This window comes from Colius striatus, chromosome 3, assembly GCF_028858725.1.
Source record: "Colius striatus isolate bColStr4 chromosome 3, bColStr4.1.hap1, whole genome shotgun sequence".
In the NCBI taxonomy this organism is placed as follows: Eukaryota; Metazoa; Chordata; class Aves; order Coliiformes; family Coliidae; genus Colius; species Colius striatus.
The window spans coordinates 2,620,394-2,636,320 of NC_084761.1; the positions used below are offsets into that span (position 1 = coordinate 2,620,394).

General features: G+C 55.0%; 1 protein-coding gene across 1 annotated transcript in view; it reads left to right on the top strand.

Annotated features, from left to right (window-relative positions):
• The window catches only part of PPL (periplakin), a 31,303-nt gene extending 15,723 nt beyond the window's left edge, over positions 1-15,580 (top strand). The window contains exons 8-22 of the mRNA XM_061994006.1: positions 189-296; positions 773-868; positions 1,805-1,927; positions 3,256-3,402; positions 4,776-4,927; positions 5,584-5,681; positions 6,788-6,945; positions 8,409-8,587; positions 8,671-8,809; positions 9,256-9,449; positions 10,335-10,485; positions 10,755-10,838; positions 11,490-11,606; positions 12,254-12,346; positions 12,806-15,580. Coding sequence (XP_061849990.1) covers positions 189-296; positions 773-868; positions 1,805-1,927; positions 3,256-3,402; positions 4,776-4,927; positions 5,584-5,681; positions 6,788-6,945; positions 8,409-8,587; positions 8,671-8,809; positions 9,256-9,449; positions 10,335-10,485; positions 10,755-10,838; positions 11,490-11,606; positions 12,254-12,346; positions 12,806-15,490 — 4,524 coding nt within the window. The 3' untranslated portion in view covers positions 15,491-15,580. The remainder of the gene's footprint in view (positions 1-188; positions 297-772; positions 869-1,804; positions 1,928-3,255; positions 3,403-4,775; positions 4,928-5,583; positions 5,682-6,787; positions 6,946-8,408; positions 8,588-8,670; positions 8,810-9,255; positions 9,450-10,334; positions 10,486-10,754; positions 10,839-11,489; positions 11,607-12,253; positions 12,347-12,805) is intronic.
• Positions 15,581-15,927: the final 347 nt, after the last annotated feature.

The following is a 15,927-nucleotide window of genomic DNA, read 5'->3' on the forward strand; positions in this document are numbered from 1 at the left end:
CAGTCTCTTGGCAAGTCACATCTGCAGCAGCACGTGCAAGGGAAGGAACAGCAAAAGCTGCAGCAGGGGAACATCACACCCTCTGCCCTGGGGAAGTGCTCATGCCCTTTCAGAGTAGCTGAGTGACAGGATGAGGCAGGGTCCCCTCTCTTTGCACAGGGATCAGTATGTCACCTCTCTCCATCTAGAACTTCATCCACCGGAAGCTGGAGGAGAAGGAGGAGGCCATCAACAAGCTGCATGCAGATGGAGATCAGCTGCTCACCCAGAACCACCCTGGCAAGAATTCCATCGAGGTGAGCCTGGCTCCCAGCTTCCCCACCCACCCCACAGCTCAGGGGACTTGCCCAGCCCTTCTCCACCGTGTGACCTGGTGCCAACGTGACTCTTGACTTTACTTCTTGGGATGCCAAGAGGGAAGAAGTCTCCTTCACCTACAAGTGTGTAAACACCACTGGAAGGGCTGAGATAAAGCTGAGGAGCTCTTCCCATCCTTCTCATTCCTGTGCCTGCCTACAAAGGAGAAATTGTGGTGGCAAGTTCCACCTTTGATGGGAAGATGGATGGAAGGCCCCAGGATTTGCCCCCTCCTTCCACCCAGCCACTTGAGAGCATCCCAGCCTTGGGCTACCAACCACCTCTGGCATCCCCACCAGCTTTCACCTGTGAGCTGTTTGCTCAAGATGAAAACTGGTGCTTTCTGGTGGGCAGCTGAGGCTCAGCCCTCCCATAGGGTGTCCTGCTGACATCCCCCCTTGCCCCTGTGCTGCAGGCTCACATCGAGGCAGTGCATGCTGACTGGAAGGAGTACCTCAACCTGCTCATCTGTGAGGAGAGCCACCTCAAGTTCATGGAGGACTTCCACAAGGTATCACATCCCTGGGGGCAGCCAGGCACTGCTGCTTAGTTGCACACAGCTTGGAGAGTTGAGTTGCAGGAGATCCAGGAATACAAACTGCTGCTGGGAACAAGGGAGGAGAGATTGAGTGTTGTAGTCTGTGGGGCTTCTAAGGGCTAAGAGGGCTGATATAACACAAGTCATGATTGCTCAAACACCAAAGGTCAGGAGGTGTTTGGCCAAAGCATGACTTGCAGAACACATCTGCTCCAGTGCTCTGGTGTTGGTGTCTCTGCAGGACAGCAGAAGTATCTCACAGAGGTACCCCCAAAACAGTGCATGGGGGCACCTTGGGTGCTCTATTTGGAAGTGGAAAAGATCTGAGCTGGGAAATGACAGCTGCAGACAGCAGAGTTGGTCCCCTCAGTGCCTCAGCTGAGCTGGGCAGACAGTCTGCTGGATAAATGGCATCTGACAGCCCAGGAGGCTCTGCAGGGGAGCAGGTCTGGCTGGATTCCTCTCCCACAGCCTGGGCGTGTTGTGCACGACATGATGAGTCTGTTGCCAAAGCTGAACCCTAGTGCCCAGCCCAGGCTGTGCCTTTTGTGGATGACTGCCAGAATAACTGCCCCAGGGGGTGGTTTGTGTGTGGAAGGGCTTGGCTCAGCCTTCTCCTCCACACCACACAATTGTGACACTGCCCAAGTGAAACGAAACTGAGGGCAGGAAAGGGTGAGATTTACCAGCTCTGCAGGAGAAGATCATGCAATAAGCTGCCCCTGCTCATCTTTCCCCTAGCTCTGCTGTGCCAAGCTTGGGAAATGGCCATTCCTCACCCTTTTCCATGTGCATCTGGGTGTCCAGGTGCCCATCATAGCTCCTGAGGGCAGTGAGAAGAGCAGGGTGCTGAGGTGGGTCCATCTTGCAGCAGGACTCTGTCTCACCAGGCACTTTGCCTCTCTGCAGTTCCAGAAGGACACTAAGGATGCCCAGGAGCTCTTGAAGAAGGTGGACACAGAGCTGGACCAAAAATTCAGCCCTGAGTTCAAGGACAGATACCAGCTTGAGTCACTCCTCAGGGAGCTGGATGTGAGTATCAGGGCAGGCAGGACCTTGGGGCAGGCAGCAGCAGGAGCCACTAACCCCGTGGCACCCAGGCAGGGACATCCCTGTCTGTGCTGGCATCTCCCTCAGCTTTCCAGCAGGAACATGCTGCAGCCTCCCTTTGCTTGGCCTTCACCAGCCTCTTCCTTCCCCTCTAGCTGGAGGTTACCTCTCCCATAGCAACATAATTGCTCACTGGGCTGGTTTTGATTTGTTCTCTCATGGAGTTAGGGCTCATTAAGGGTGGGAGCATAATTAGACGTGCTGCCAGAGGAGGCTGTGGAACTCGCTGTGCTGCTGAGAGCTGCCCTATGAGATGGCCTAGTTGGGAAGGGCAGTGCTGAGCCAAGCTGCTGGCCCAGCCCAAGCATGCTGCAGCAAGCCCAGATGATGCAGTGTCCCAGCACAGCTGATAGCTCCTGCTGAGAGCTCTCCCTCTCCTCCTGGGTGCTCCATCCCACTCAGAATTACAGGTTACTCACCTACAGAGCTTGAAATAGAGCAACTGCCTGAGAGCTTTTTCACAGGGCTGTAATTAGAGCTGCTGGCTGGGAGAGGGGCTGTCATGCAGCCAGGCAGATGTGGACCACGCTCCAGGGAATGCTGGGTGGCTGGTGCCCAGCACAACAGCAACTCATGGGCACAGTCCAAGCCTGTGGCATGGCTGCAAAAGCAGTTCTGGAGCACTTGGTGTAGAAACAATGGCTTCAGAGAAGGATGTAGGAGCAGTTCTCACAGAATCCCAGCAATGTGGGGGCTGGAAGGGCCCTGCAGAGCTGCTCCAGCCCCAGCCCCTGCTCCAGCAGCTTCCCCTGGCTCAGGGGGCACAGGAACGTGTCCAGCTGGGGTTGGAAACCTCCTGAGCAGGAGCCTCCACACCCTCCCTGGGCAGCCTGGGCCAGGGCTCCCTCACCTCAGCACCAAACCAGTTTCTCCTTGTGTTTGAGTGCAACTGTTTGTGTCCCAGCTGATGTCCATCACCCCTTGTCCTGTCCCTGGGCACCACAGAACAAAGTGTCCCCCATGCTGCTGACACCCAGCCTTTAGGTACTTGTCAGTGCTGCTGAGGTGCCCCTGAGCTCAGGCTTCTCTTCTCCAGGCTGAACAGCCCCAGGTCCCTCAGCCTTCCCTCACAGAGATGTTCTGTAACAACATGTTTTCTCATAAGAAAGATGGTTTCAGGGGCATAAGCAAGAGAGAAGCTGCAGTCTCTGTCCTGGCAGCGTTGGTACGAGCTCCTCTCCAACTAGAAGAACCCAGGAGCTTGTTCTTCTCACATTTCCCTACTGACTTTGGTTGTTGCCCTGTGCCAGGACCAGGAGAAGGCCTTGGACAAGTATTTGGAGGTGGTGAAGTCCCTGCAGGAGCGCAGCCACCTCATCCTGCCCCTGCGCTACCGGCGCCAGGCGCCGCCGCAGCCCGTGCCCGTGGAGGCCCTCTGCGAGTACGAAGGCGAGCAGGTAACAGCTCCCCGTCCCATCAGCAGTGCAGAGCTGCTGCTGGGGACTCTCAGCTCCAGGGGCACTGGGGATGGAGCAGTTTTTCCCAGCATGGTGGGGTTGGAAGGGCCCTGCAGAGCTGCCCCAGCCCCTGCTCCAGCAGCTTCCCCTGGCTCAGGGGGCACAGGAACGTGTCCAGCTGGGGTTGGAAACCTCCTGAGCAGGAGCCTCCCCTGGTGCTTGCTCCCAGCACTTTCCTAATAACCCAAATGATCATTCAGATGCTGGGATATGACCAGATGACCTTAAACTTGCAAGGGACACCACCCCCTGCAAGAATTGTGCCCCAAGTGCTATAAATAATGAGCAGTGGCTGGGGAAGAGGGGAGCAACCCAGGCTTGGTGCAGCTCAGTGGTGCTTCAAATGGGCTTTGACTGGTTTAAGGTGGCAGGTTAACCTTTAAGTACTTATAAGCATTGATAAAATCCCTCCTCAGGCTTCTCTTCTCCAGCCCCAGGGCTGCAGCCTTTCCTCCTCACACACATGTTCCATCCCCTCAGCACCTTGGTGTCCCTGCACTGGCCTCTCTGCAGCAGTTCCCTGTCTCTCTGCAGCTGGGGAGCCCAGGGCTGGCCACAGGACTCCAGCTGAGGCCTCACCTGAGGTTTTTTGCCTGTGCCCAAGCAGTGATGTCTCCCACTGCAGAGACAAGGCAGAGGTTGTTCTTGCCCCAGTGGGCAAGCAGGTTTTGCAGCTCAGGAGCAGTGCAAGGAGGGGGCTGGGAAGCACAGGCTCCCTCAGCCCTGCAGACAGCGTCTGTGTGGTGCCTATCACACAGCCCTGGGGAGCTGTGACAGCTCAGCCCTGTCACATGCCCACACTCCCGTGCACTGGGATGCTGAAGGTGTTGGGGCATGTTTGTAATCAGTCAGCCCTCCATCACAGGCCCAGCAGGCACAGCTGCATCCCCACCATCAGGGTGTCAGTCCCTGCAGCATGGAGTAGTTGCCCAGAGGGATGGGACAGCAAACCCTGCAGACACTGGGGCAGCACAGAGCCCAGCCAGGAGCCAGCAGCTCTGGCTGACTCAGCTGCCTGGGCATCCACAAAGGAAAGGCACAGCACAGCCTGGAAACAGCTTCTGAGGGGAAACACCCCTCCTGGGACTGTGCTAGCCCTGGCTGTTGCAAGAGGAGGCATGGCCTCAGCCCTGGGGCTCAGGGAGGGAGGAACAGGCACATGGGCTTTTGGGAAGCAGCACACGCTTGGAGAGGCGAGAGGCTGCCGGGGACTGGGGTTTGTGCCAGTCCTGTGTGGCTCCTGGGGGCTGCCAGTGTGGAACAGGGTGAGGGGGGTTTCTGACCCGTTTCTGTGACCAGTTCCTGTCTCCCAGGGCCAGATCAGCCGAGGAGCCCACTACACCCTGCAGAAGAACAGCGGAGACATTTGGGAAGTGGCAGATAGCTCAGGAGACAAGATCAGTGCCCCAGGGGTCTGCTTCATGATCCCCCCACCTGATGAAGAAGCAATAGCCCTGGCAGACCAGTAAGTACCCCCCAGCCTGCCCTGCCAGACCCTCCCCCTGCCCAGGCAGCCTTTGGCAACCCCAGGCCATGCCACCAGCACTGTGCCCCCTGCCAGCAGCAGCACAGGGAGGCTACTGCCCCAGTTCCTACAGCAAAGCAGAGCCTCTGCTCAAAGCCTCATGGCTTCTTCCAGGAGGGATTCCTGCACCCTCCAGCTGGCACACAAGATTCCACCTGGCAAAGTGGGGCCAGCTCAGAGGCATCCAGGTCCCCTGTTGCTCAGGGGGAGCAGCCATCCCTCTCTCAGCAGGCAGGTGCCTGCCTTTGCTGCCTCTTCCCTCCTGTGCAGACACTGCTCTACCCTTTTGCCAATGTGGGGTGAATGTGCCTCTCCCCTACTTATCATAGTCACAGAATGGTGACTGGGCACTACAGTAGAAAGTGTCCCCTCATCCATCCTTTAGGTGTTGCTGAGGTGCCCCTGAGCTCAGGCTTCTCTTCTCCAGGCTGAACAGCCCCAGGGCTGCAGCCTTTTCTCATGGCTGCCTTGAGGGCCCTGCAAGCCCCTCCAGAGCTGCAGCTCCTCCCTGGAGCAACACTGGGATGGGGCAGCAGGGTGCAGGAGGGGCTGAGGTCCTGACTCTGACCTGCTGCCCACACTGCCCTGTTGTGCAGAATTGCCAGTCACTACGTGGCAGTGAAGGAGAAGACAGGGAACTGCAAGAACATCCTCCAGCAGCGCTACGAGGGGCTGAAGGCTGACAGCATTGGAGGTGAGGATCAGGGGGGCACCTGGGGGCCTGATCCTTCCCAGGCACAGAAAAGATGCTGTAACCTTGAGTTTAAGGGGTGGGCCATCTTAGGAAGGATGTGACCAAGAGCATTTCATCCTCTAAGGGTCCTGTGGACAGCAGTGTTGGGATGTATGCAGAGGCAGGGCTCAGGGAGGGCAGGGGGATGTGGGGTTTGCACTCTCCCAGCTTCCAGCCCGTGGGGTTTGCACTCACTCAGCTTCCAGCCCATGGGTTTGCACTCACCCAGCTTCCAGTCTATAGGGTTTGCACTCACCCAGCTTCCAGCCCATGGGTTTGCACTCACTCAGCTTCCAGCCCATGGGTTTGCACTCACCCAGCTTCCAGTCTATAGGGTTTGCACTCACCCAGCTTCCAGCCCATGGGTTTGCACTCACCCAGCTTCCAGCCCGTGGGGTTTGCACTCACCCAGCTTCCAGCCCATGGGTTTGCACTCACCCAGCTTCCAGTCTATAGGGTTTGCACTCACCCAGCTTCCAGCCCGTGGGGTTTGCACTCACCCAGCTTCCAGTCTGTGGGTTTGCACTCACCCAGCTTCCAGCCCATGGGTTTGCACTCACCCAGCTTCCAGTCTGTGGGGTTTGCACTCACCCAGCTTCCAGCCCATGGGTTTGCACTCACCCAGCTTCCAGTCTGTGGGGTTTGCACTCACCCAGCTTCCAGCCCATGGGGTTTGCACTCACCCAGCTTCCAGTCTATAGGGTTTGCACTCACCCAGCTTCCAGTCTGTGGGGTTTGCACTCACCCAGCTTCCAGTCTGTGGGGTTTGCACTCACCCAGCTTCCAGCCCATGGGTTTGCACTCACCCAGCTTCCAGCCTGTGGGGTTTGTACTCTCCCAGCTTCCAGCCTGTGGGGTTTGCACTCACCCAGCTTCCAGTCTGTGGGGTTTGCACTCACCCAGCTTCCAGCCCATGGGGTTTGCACTCACCCAGCTTCCAGCCCATGGGTTTGCACTCTCCTAGCTTCCAGTCTGTGGGGTTTGCACTCACCCAGCTTCCAGCCCATGGTGTTTGCACTCCTCCAGCTTTAACCAGCTTTACCTTGCTCCCCTTCCTTGTTGTGCAGATGCTGCATCGATTCGGGGCCGCCAGCTCCTGGCTGGGCTGGAGAAAGTGACCAGTGACCTGGACAAGCAGGAGAAAGCAATAACAGCAAACCTCCGCCCACCCCTGGAGCAGAGCCGGGCTGTGCAGGACAGCACCGAGCGCTCCAAGGACCTGAAGGTAGGGGGCTGTGGAGGCAGACAGACAGTGCCATCCAGGGCCTGTGCTCCCAGGGGGTCCCCAGGGTGCTCCTCAGGGTGCACCAGGAGCTTGTGGGGATGGAGTGAAGCTGGCTGCTGCTTCCAGTGGAGATGAGCAGCCCTTTGAGCAGCCTCAGAAGCCAGAAGCCTTTGCTTTGCTCCTGGCCTAAGTCACAGGAAGGTTGAATGGGAAAAGGGTGATGGCTGTGAGGAAGAGAAAGGAGCCCTCAAGTTTTGATCTTGCCTGTGCTATGAGCACAGCACAGACATTTACTTCATCACCACCATCACCAGCTCAGAAAGGAGCAGGAAAACACTTAGGGGCACTGTCTCTGTGCTGGTAAGATCCTGCTCCTTTCCTCTCCTTCAGACCCCTAATTAAGCCAGGCTCTGTGCCATAAACCTCCTTTGGTTTAGGAGGAAGTTCAGGTCCTGGTTACATCACCTGCTGAGGGCTGGGTCGAAATCCAGGTGCCACCACAAGTGAAAGCAAATTGTTCCAACTGCCTGCAGTGCTTTAATGTCCAGGCAAGAATTCACCCATCCATCAGGCTGCAGAGCCAAACAGTCCAGATGAATCCAGCACATTCCTGACAGAGCTGGAGCTGGTGGAAGCACTCCCCAGGCAGAGTTTCTTTGCTAAGGGCTGGCTGGCATGCCTCAGAAGAGATATAAATCAACAGAAAGTCAACAGAAGATGTCCTTTTGTCCCTACAGGGCTGAAAGGCATCAGCCATCAAACACAAGCCCTCAGCCCTGACCTCCCTTCTCACACTGGACAGCCAAGGGTCAACTTCTTTGTAGCCACAGGGTCCTAGAATAATAGAATCACTTTGGTTGGCAAAGCCCTTGGAACTGCTGCAGTCCCAGCTCTCCTCTCACCCTGCCTAGCTCACCATTGGTCCCTGGCCCTCAGCACCTCAGCTGGGATCCCTCCAGGGCTGGGCACTGCCCCAGCTCCCTGGGCAGCCTGGCACAGGGGCTGACACCCCTCTCAGGGAAACAGTTGTGCCTCAGCTCCAGCCTCAGCCTCCCCTGGGGCAGCTGCAGCCCATTGCCTCTTGTCCTGTCATTGCTGCCTGGGGAGCAGAGCCCGACCCCCAGCTCCCTGCAGCCTCCTGGCAGGGAGTGTCAGAGAGTGCTGCTGGCTGCCCTCAGCCTCCTCTTCTCCAGCCTCAACACCCCCATTCCCTCAGCCCCTCCCCAGCCCCTTGTGCTCCAGCCCCTTCCCCAGCTGCAGCCCCTCAGTGTCCCTGTGGCAGTGAGTGAGGGGCCCAGCACTGAGCACAGCCCTGGAGCTGCAGCCTCCCCAGCTGCCCAGCACAGGGGCACAACCCCTGCCCTGCTCCTGCTGCCACCCCAGTGCTGATCCAAGCCAGGATGCCCTTGGCCCCTCTGGCCCTCTGTTCCTGAGTTGCTGCCAAGGCTTTATTCCTGCTGCAGAACATCACCAACGAGGTCCGTCGCATTGAACCTGAGAAAGTGAGGAAGATCCAGGAGTGTGAGGCCTTCATTGAGTCTGTGCCCAACACTGGCAGTGCCACCCTGGTAAAGAACAAGGTGGAGAACACCAACAAGAAGTACGACCGTGTGGTCCAGCTGCTCAGCGCTGCACAAGAGAAGTACGGCACGGCTTGAGAACGTAGGGTCCTGCGGGGGATGGATGCAGCTGGGCTCAAACACCTTTCCTCTTGTGTTCATGCAGAGTTGAGGTGGCCACACACCTCGAGAGGAGTCTCCAGCAAGGCAGAGACCTGCTGTCCACCTATGAGAACAAGCTGGTCACGGATGACACGGTCCCAGAGGATTTACGGGTCATAGAGCGCAAGAAAGAAGAGCTGCTGGTGAGTGTCTTCTCCACACAGTTTTCTACCCTCTTAACATGCTCCATATCCAAAGCCACCAACCAAAACTGGCCATCTTTCTGCTATAGGAAGCCCAAGAACTGGCTAAGGCAGCAGCTTCTGTCCTTCTTGAGCTTTTGCATCGAGTGCTTAGGTTCAGGCTGGCATGCAAAAGCTTTCACAGCTCCTGCTGGAGCTGTTGCACTGGCAGGAACAGGGATTAAGGCTTGCATGAGAAACCAAATGTTTTGCACACAGCCTGCTTGCTTTAAAGGTTAACAGGTGGAGAAAGGAGCAAGAGCTAGCTTTTCTCCCCGTGGGGTTTGCCAGATGGCTCTGCTTACAATGCCCAGCCGTTCCTTGGCATCCTCTGCAGCTCCAGTGCAGATGGGCAACAGTGACATGTGTAACCCTGGAGAACCTCCTCCTGCTATTTTTTCCTGCAGGCCATGGGCACTGAGCTCCAATCCAAAAGGTTCCTGCTCAATGAAGCAGAGCAGAACTTGCAAAGGACGAAGACATGCTCCAACACCCTGGCCAGCAGGTTCCAGGAGCACTGCCCTGACATCGAGCGCCAGGAGGCCGAGCTCTACAAACTCAACCAGCGCTTCAACAACCTCAGCAAGCAAATCGACCACAGGTACCACAGCTAGGACCTAGCTAGGACTGAAGCAACCTGGAGAGCCAGGATATTTAACAGGGGAGTTGGAACCACACTGGATCTGAGAGGCATAACACCATATTGGGAATGAAGGGTTGCAGATGGGTTTCCTGAGGGGCAGAGGGAGGAGGAGAGAGACAGAGAGGGGTTCCTGGCCTGCACTGGCTGGGTAGATCTGGGCAGAGTTCAGCATTCATTTAGAAATACTCTGCCCTGCTGAGGCCTCAGCTGGAGTCCTGTGGCCAGCCCTGGGCTCCCCAGCTGCAGAGAGACAGGGAACTGCTGCAGAGAGGCCAGTGCAGGGACACCAAGGTGCTGAGGGGCTCGAACATGTGTGTGAGGAGAAAAGGCTGCAGCCCTGGGGCTGTTCAGCCTGGAGAGGAGAAGCCGGAGCTCAGGGGCACCTCAGCAGTGCTGTTCAGTCCCTAAAGGGTGGGTGTCAGCAGGATGGGGGACACTTTGTTCTGTGGTGCCCAGGGACAAGACAAGGGGTGATGGACATCAGCTGGGACACAAACAGTTCCATTTAAACACAAGAAGCTGGTTTGGTGCTGAGGTGAGGGAGCCCTGGCCCAGGCTGCCCAGGGAGGGTGTGGAGGCTCCTTCTCAGGAGGTTTCCAACCCCAGCTGGACACGTTCCTGTGCCCCCTGAGCCAGGGGAAGCTGCTTGAGTAGGGGCTGGGGCAGCTCTTCCAACCCCCATCATGCTGGGATTCTGTAATCAATGTCACAAGTCCTCTTGGCAAGAGAACCCCTCTGGCTCAAACCTCTGGGGAGCAGGGGATGTGGGGAACAGGTTAAGAGGCGTTTGCAGATGACACAAGCGAGATGACAGTGCTGAAGCTGAGCCGATTTCCCCTACAGAACACAGACCCTGCAGAAAGCAAAAAGTGCCTACACCAACTACCGCACCCACTATGAGAAAATGACCCAGTTTCTGTGCAACATCCCCAACTATGAGCCCCAGGAGACTGACAACATCCAGCAAGTGGAAACGAAGCTGAAGAACCAAGCGGTAATTGTGGGAGCATCCTGGGCTCCATGGGGTGAGAAGGAGCAACACTAAGAGATCTGGAGTAGAACTGAGATGGCTCCTGAACATCAACTAGAAATATGTATTAGCTTTATGTATTTGATGCTGTGAGGTCCCACTGTCCTGCCTGGGCCTTTAGCTCAAGAGAGATGGAACTCTCAGCATTGCAGTTTGAATGGGAAACCTCAGAAAGGCCAAACGGTGCCTATTTGGGGTTGGTGTCCTTTGACATGTGTCTCTGTGCATGCCAGGCACTCCTCAGTGACATTGCCAGCAAGGAACAGGAGGTGCAGGAGGTCTCTGCCACTGCTCAGCAATACCAGCAGGCAGTGAAGGTAAGGACTGCAGTTCTGCTGCTGGGAGAACCTGTGCATAGAATAGTTCAGGGACCTTTTAAAGGCCATTTAGTCCAACTCCCCCTGCGATGAGCAGGGACATCTTCAACCACATCAGGTTGCTCAGAACCTCTTCTCACCTGACCTTGAATATTTCCGGGAATCTACCCCCATCCTCTGGGCAACCTGTGCCAGTGTCTCACCACCCTCAGTGGAAAACATTTCTTCATCTCATCTGAACATCCCCTCTTTGAGTTTAAAACCATTACCCCTCGTGTTATGGCTACACCCCCTGCTAAAAAGCCTGTTCCCATAAATGACAAGCTACACCCAGGTTATATCTGCTCTGATGTTGACACCACGTGGCCATTAGCATGGCAGCTGGCTGGGATTAATTGTCTGTGAAAGGATTTCCACTCCAAGCCCAGCATGGGTGAGGTCACTGGAAGGTCAGCACACGCCTGCAGCTCTGCTGCTGCCATCACAGGGCAGCACCCAACTCAGAACCTGCTGGGAGGGTCCCACCGTCCTCAGCAGCTCACCTAGAACACAGGTCAAGGGAAAGAGTCACTAAAAGCAAGGTTTAGGAGGGATCTGGGCATGAAGGGGACCCAGTAATCTCACTTTCCCCCTGGGATCTTCTTCCCACAGGACTATGAGTTGGAAGCAGAGAAGCTACGGTCCATCCTCGACCTAGAGAACGGCCGGAACGGGTACATGAGCAAGAAGCCCAGGCTCCAGTCTCCAGCTGCAAAAGTGAAAGAGGAGGTAACTAAGGGGGAGCCTACAGGGAGTTAAAGCAGATGACAGCTTATGGGACCCATGGGCATTTTGCAGTTACAGTGGCTGTCTGTGACCTTGGTCCCCGAGGGGATTGCTGGGGAGGGCAGAGAATCAGAGGAGGAAGGGAGGTTTCATCATTCCCAACCCAACAATTTTGGGGGGAAAGGTTGGATTTAGCACTTTATGAGAAGGGAAAAAGGGAAGAAAACCCAAACCCTGGAAGGTTTTTCCCTTGCCAAGACTTTCAAACAGTGAGAGAGATTGCACCACAAGGTCACAGGATGGATAGAATCACCTACAGCAAGAGCAGGCCCAGAAGTTAGTTACTTGTGCAGGATCTGTCTCAAACTCCCCCTGTCCATTGAGGTAGGCAGAAGTGTCACCTGGCTCATCCTCAGCCACATCTGGTTTTGCATACCTTCAGTAGGAAATGTACACCATGACCAGGAGTGTGTGTGTGCTTGCAGATTGCCTCCCTCCCCCAAAGCTCAGCGAACCACCGCTGCAGAGGCTTTTAGAGGACGACCTGGGGTTATTCCTTTAGGGCCTGTTGTTTCTATTCAACAAGTCTTGACCAAACACCCCCCTCCCTGCTTCCACCACCTCTTCTCAAATGCATTTCTGTTCTGTAGGAAGCTGTTCTGGCAGCCAAGTTCACCGAAGTAAATGCTGTGAACAAGCAGAGGCTGCAGAACCTGGAGTTTGCTCAGAGCCTCCTGCGGCAGGTGAGTCATCCCCAGGAGCGCTGTCACACTGGGAGGACAGTAAATAACACACGTGTGCCTTTGCTACTACAAGTTGAACTGGAAACAGATCTACCTATGGTTTCATGCCCCCCAAATCATTAATCAGCAGACACTTAAATCAGAGAGACAATCCCTCTGTTTCCCAGTCCCATCTCCCACTTATTCTAGGAAGCTCCACATCGTTTATAACACTTCTTTTGTCAAAGCCGTGCCAGAATTAGTGTCCCTTGTGGCCAAAAGATTTGTTTTGACAGGAACTGGCACCACAGAGAGCATTTCTCGGGCTGGGAATCCACAAATCCCCCCTGTTCAGTATTTGCCAACCAAGCTCAGCAACCTCCTGCAGTTTTGGCACAGGAGGCACTGAAAATAAGCACCAAAAGTGTGATCGTTTGGGGTTTTTTAACCACACTTGTGGGTTTTCTTCCCTACCAACAGCAACCAGAGGTTCAACTGACACAAGATTTTGTCCAGACCAAGAGATCTGTAAGGCCTGCAGAAGAAGTCTGGAAGTTGAAGAAGGAGCTTGAGGATGAGACTCAGCGTCGGCAACAGCTAGAAGCAGAGATCGAAGCCATTCAGAACAACATTGTCCACCTGCAAAACCAGAAGCCCCAAGAAACTATCATCAAGAAAGAGCTGCTGAAGAAAGTGCCTGACCCTCAGCTGGAGGAGAGCTTCCACAGGCTGCAGCAAAACCTAGCAGAAGAGCAACGTAAGAACCAGGTGCTCCAGGATGAGCTGGAGGCTCTGAAAACCAGGCTGCGTGTTTTGGAGCACGAGAAGAGGGAAGGAGGGCAGGAGTACATAGTGAAAGAGGTTCTACGTATTGAACAAGATAAAGCTCAGGCAGAGGAAATCCTGAAGCTCAAAGAGGAACTGGAAGAGCTCAGGAGGCAGGAAGGAACCAGAGAGAATGAAGTCACCCTCCTGCGCCAACAGATCGCCGTGTTATCCAGCGAGAAGAACAAAGAGCAGGAGAAGGTGACGGAGAAGGAGGTGCTGAAGCTGCAGAACGATCCCCAGCTGGAGATGGAGTTCCAGATGCTGCAAGAGAACAAGCAGAGGGAGAGTGCCCTTCGGCAGAAGCACGAGGAAGAGCTCAGCTTCCTCCAGGACAAGCTCAAACGTCTGGAGAAGGAACGGGCCATCGCCGAGGGCAAAATCACTGTCAAGGAGGTGTTAAAGGTAGAGAAAGACTTAACCATCGAGAGAGAGGTGAATGAGCTCCGGCGCCAGTACGAAGATGAGAAGTCCAAGGGTCGTTCCAACGAGAGGGAAAAGGCTGAGCTGCTCAGGAAGATCCAGCTGCTGGAGGAAGAGAATGCCAAGGTGGTCGTGCAGGAGAAGGTGCGTGAGATCGTGCGCCCGGATCCCAAGGCTGAAAATGAAGTCGCCAACCTTCGGTTGGAGCTGGTGGAGCAGGAGAGGAGATACCGGGGCGGTGACGAACAGCTGAAGAGCTGCCAGAATGAGCTGGCTGCTCTGAGGAACAGGGGGCCACTGGTAGAAGTCAAAGAAGTCATTAAGGAGGTCATTAAGTACAAGAACGACCCGGAAACTGAAATGGAGCTACAGCGGCTCCGAGAGGAAATCATAGAGAGAACGGGAGCAATTGAAAGGGCTGATCTTGAGATCTACCAGCTGAAACAAGAGATCCAAGCTTTGAAAGATGCCAAACCTCAAGTGCACACAAAGGAAGTTGTTCAAGAAATTCTGCAGTTTAGGGAAGACCCAAAGACCAGAGAGGAGGTAGAATCTCTGAGAGCGCAGCTGGCAGATGAACAGATGAAGCACATTGACCTGGAGAGAGAGCGGCTCCTCCAAGAAGAGAAAGTAAGGCAGAAAGAAGAAGAACTTTCCCAAGTGAAGGAGAAAGTGGTTCAACAGGAGGTAGTGAAGTATGAGCAAGATCCTGCCTTGAAAGCTGAAGTCAGCTCCTTCTCTCAGAGCATTGAGAGCGAGCTGAAGCAAATCGACTCCCTCCGTGAAGAGCTCCGCAAGCTGCAGAGGAGGAGGTCTGAGCTCGAGCGTCAGCTGGAGGAACTCGAGAAGGAGAGACAGGCCCGCAGAGAGGCTGAGCTGGAGGTGCAGAGGCTGAAGATTAGGTTGAACGAATTGGAAGAACAGGAGAGGGAGACAACAGAACGAGTGACAGTGAAACAGAAAGTGATCCTTCAGCAAGATCCCCAGCAAGAAAAGGAGCACTCCCTCCTCAAGCTGGAGCTGGAAGAAGAGAAGCACCGCAGACAAGTCTTGCAAACTGAACTAGAAGCCCTGAGAAAGAAGCTCCTTTCGTTGGAGAAGATGGAGGTCAAAGAGAAAGTGGTCTTCTCTGAGAGTGTCCAAGTGGACAAAGGAGACACAGAGTACGAGATTCAAAAGCTGAAGAGCAACCTGGAAGAAGAAAGCAGGCGTAAGAGAGAGCTAGATGCAGATATCAACCGCCTCGAAACCAGGCTGTCCGAGGTGGAATTCAACAACTCCAAGTCATCAAAGGAGCTGGACTTGTTAAGGGAGGAAAACCACAAGCTACACCTCGAGAAACAGAACCTGCTGATGGAAACCAGGAGGCTGCAGTCAGAGATTGAACTCACAGTGACAGAAGCTCGGGATCTGAGAAACATGAGCCACGTAGACAGCGGAATAAACCTGGACTCCAGATTCCAAGCTCTGGAAAGAGAGTTAGATGATCTGAAGCAGTTATCCAGAGACAAAGATGCAGAGATCGAGCAGCTCCAGAATCGCCTCAAGACGGTGGCCATCAAGAGGGAACAAAGAGAGAACCACCTGAGACGCTCCATCGTGGTCATCGACCCCGACACGGGGAAAGAGATGTCTCCAGAGGAAGCTCACGTGCTTGGCCTCATCGAATGGAGCCTCTTTGTCAAGCTGAAGAGTCAGGAGTGTGACTGGGAGGAGATCTCAATAAAGGGTCCCAACGGGGAATCATCTGTGATCCTCGACAGGAAGTCTGGTCGGGAGTTCTCAATCGAGGATGCCCTGAAGAGTGGGAGGCTCACCACGGCTCAGTACAACAGTTACCTCAACAAGGAGATGTCGATCCAGGAGTTGGCAGTCTTGGTGTCTGGAAGTAATTACACAGCCCTCCCTCCACTTTAGAAACGTTTTCTTGCCAGCAGTTAGAGCTGCACCGCTCGTTAGACTACTGGATCACTGCAAATCCTCACCCTCCTCTGCATCTTCCAAAATGCTAGAGCCTCTGTCCCAGCCACGCTACGAAGCCACACTGCTTGCTGTCATACACTGCAGAAAAGCACCACCAGGAGTGGAAGACACGTTTGTCAGGACTACAGCAAAACCTTCTCCCCCCCCTCAACCACAATAAAAAACCTTGGGACAATGAAGTACCTCAAAAGTCCAAAGACTCAGCAGAACCTGCAGTTTTCTCAACAGATACTCACATAGCCACATCAAAAGCTGTATCCAGCAGTCCTCAGAGAGGCTGAAGCTCAAGATGACTCCGAGCTGACCAGCAGGAGCCGATGACATCAGCTGCATGTTGGTAAGCTGGACAGTTTCCCTGTGAACAACTGACT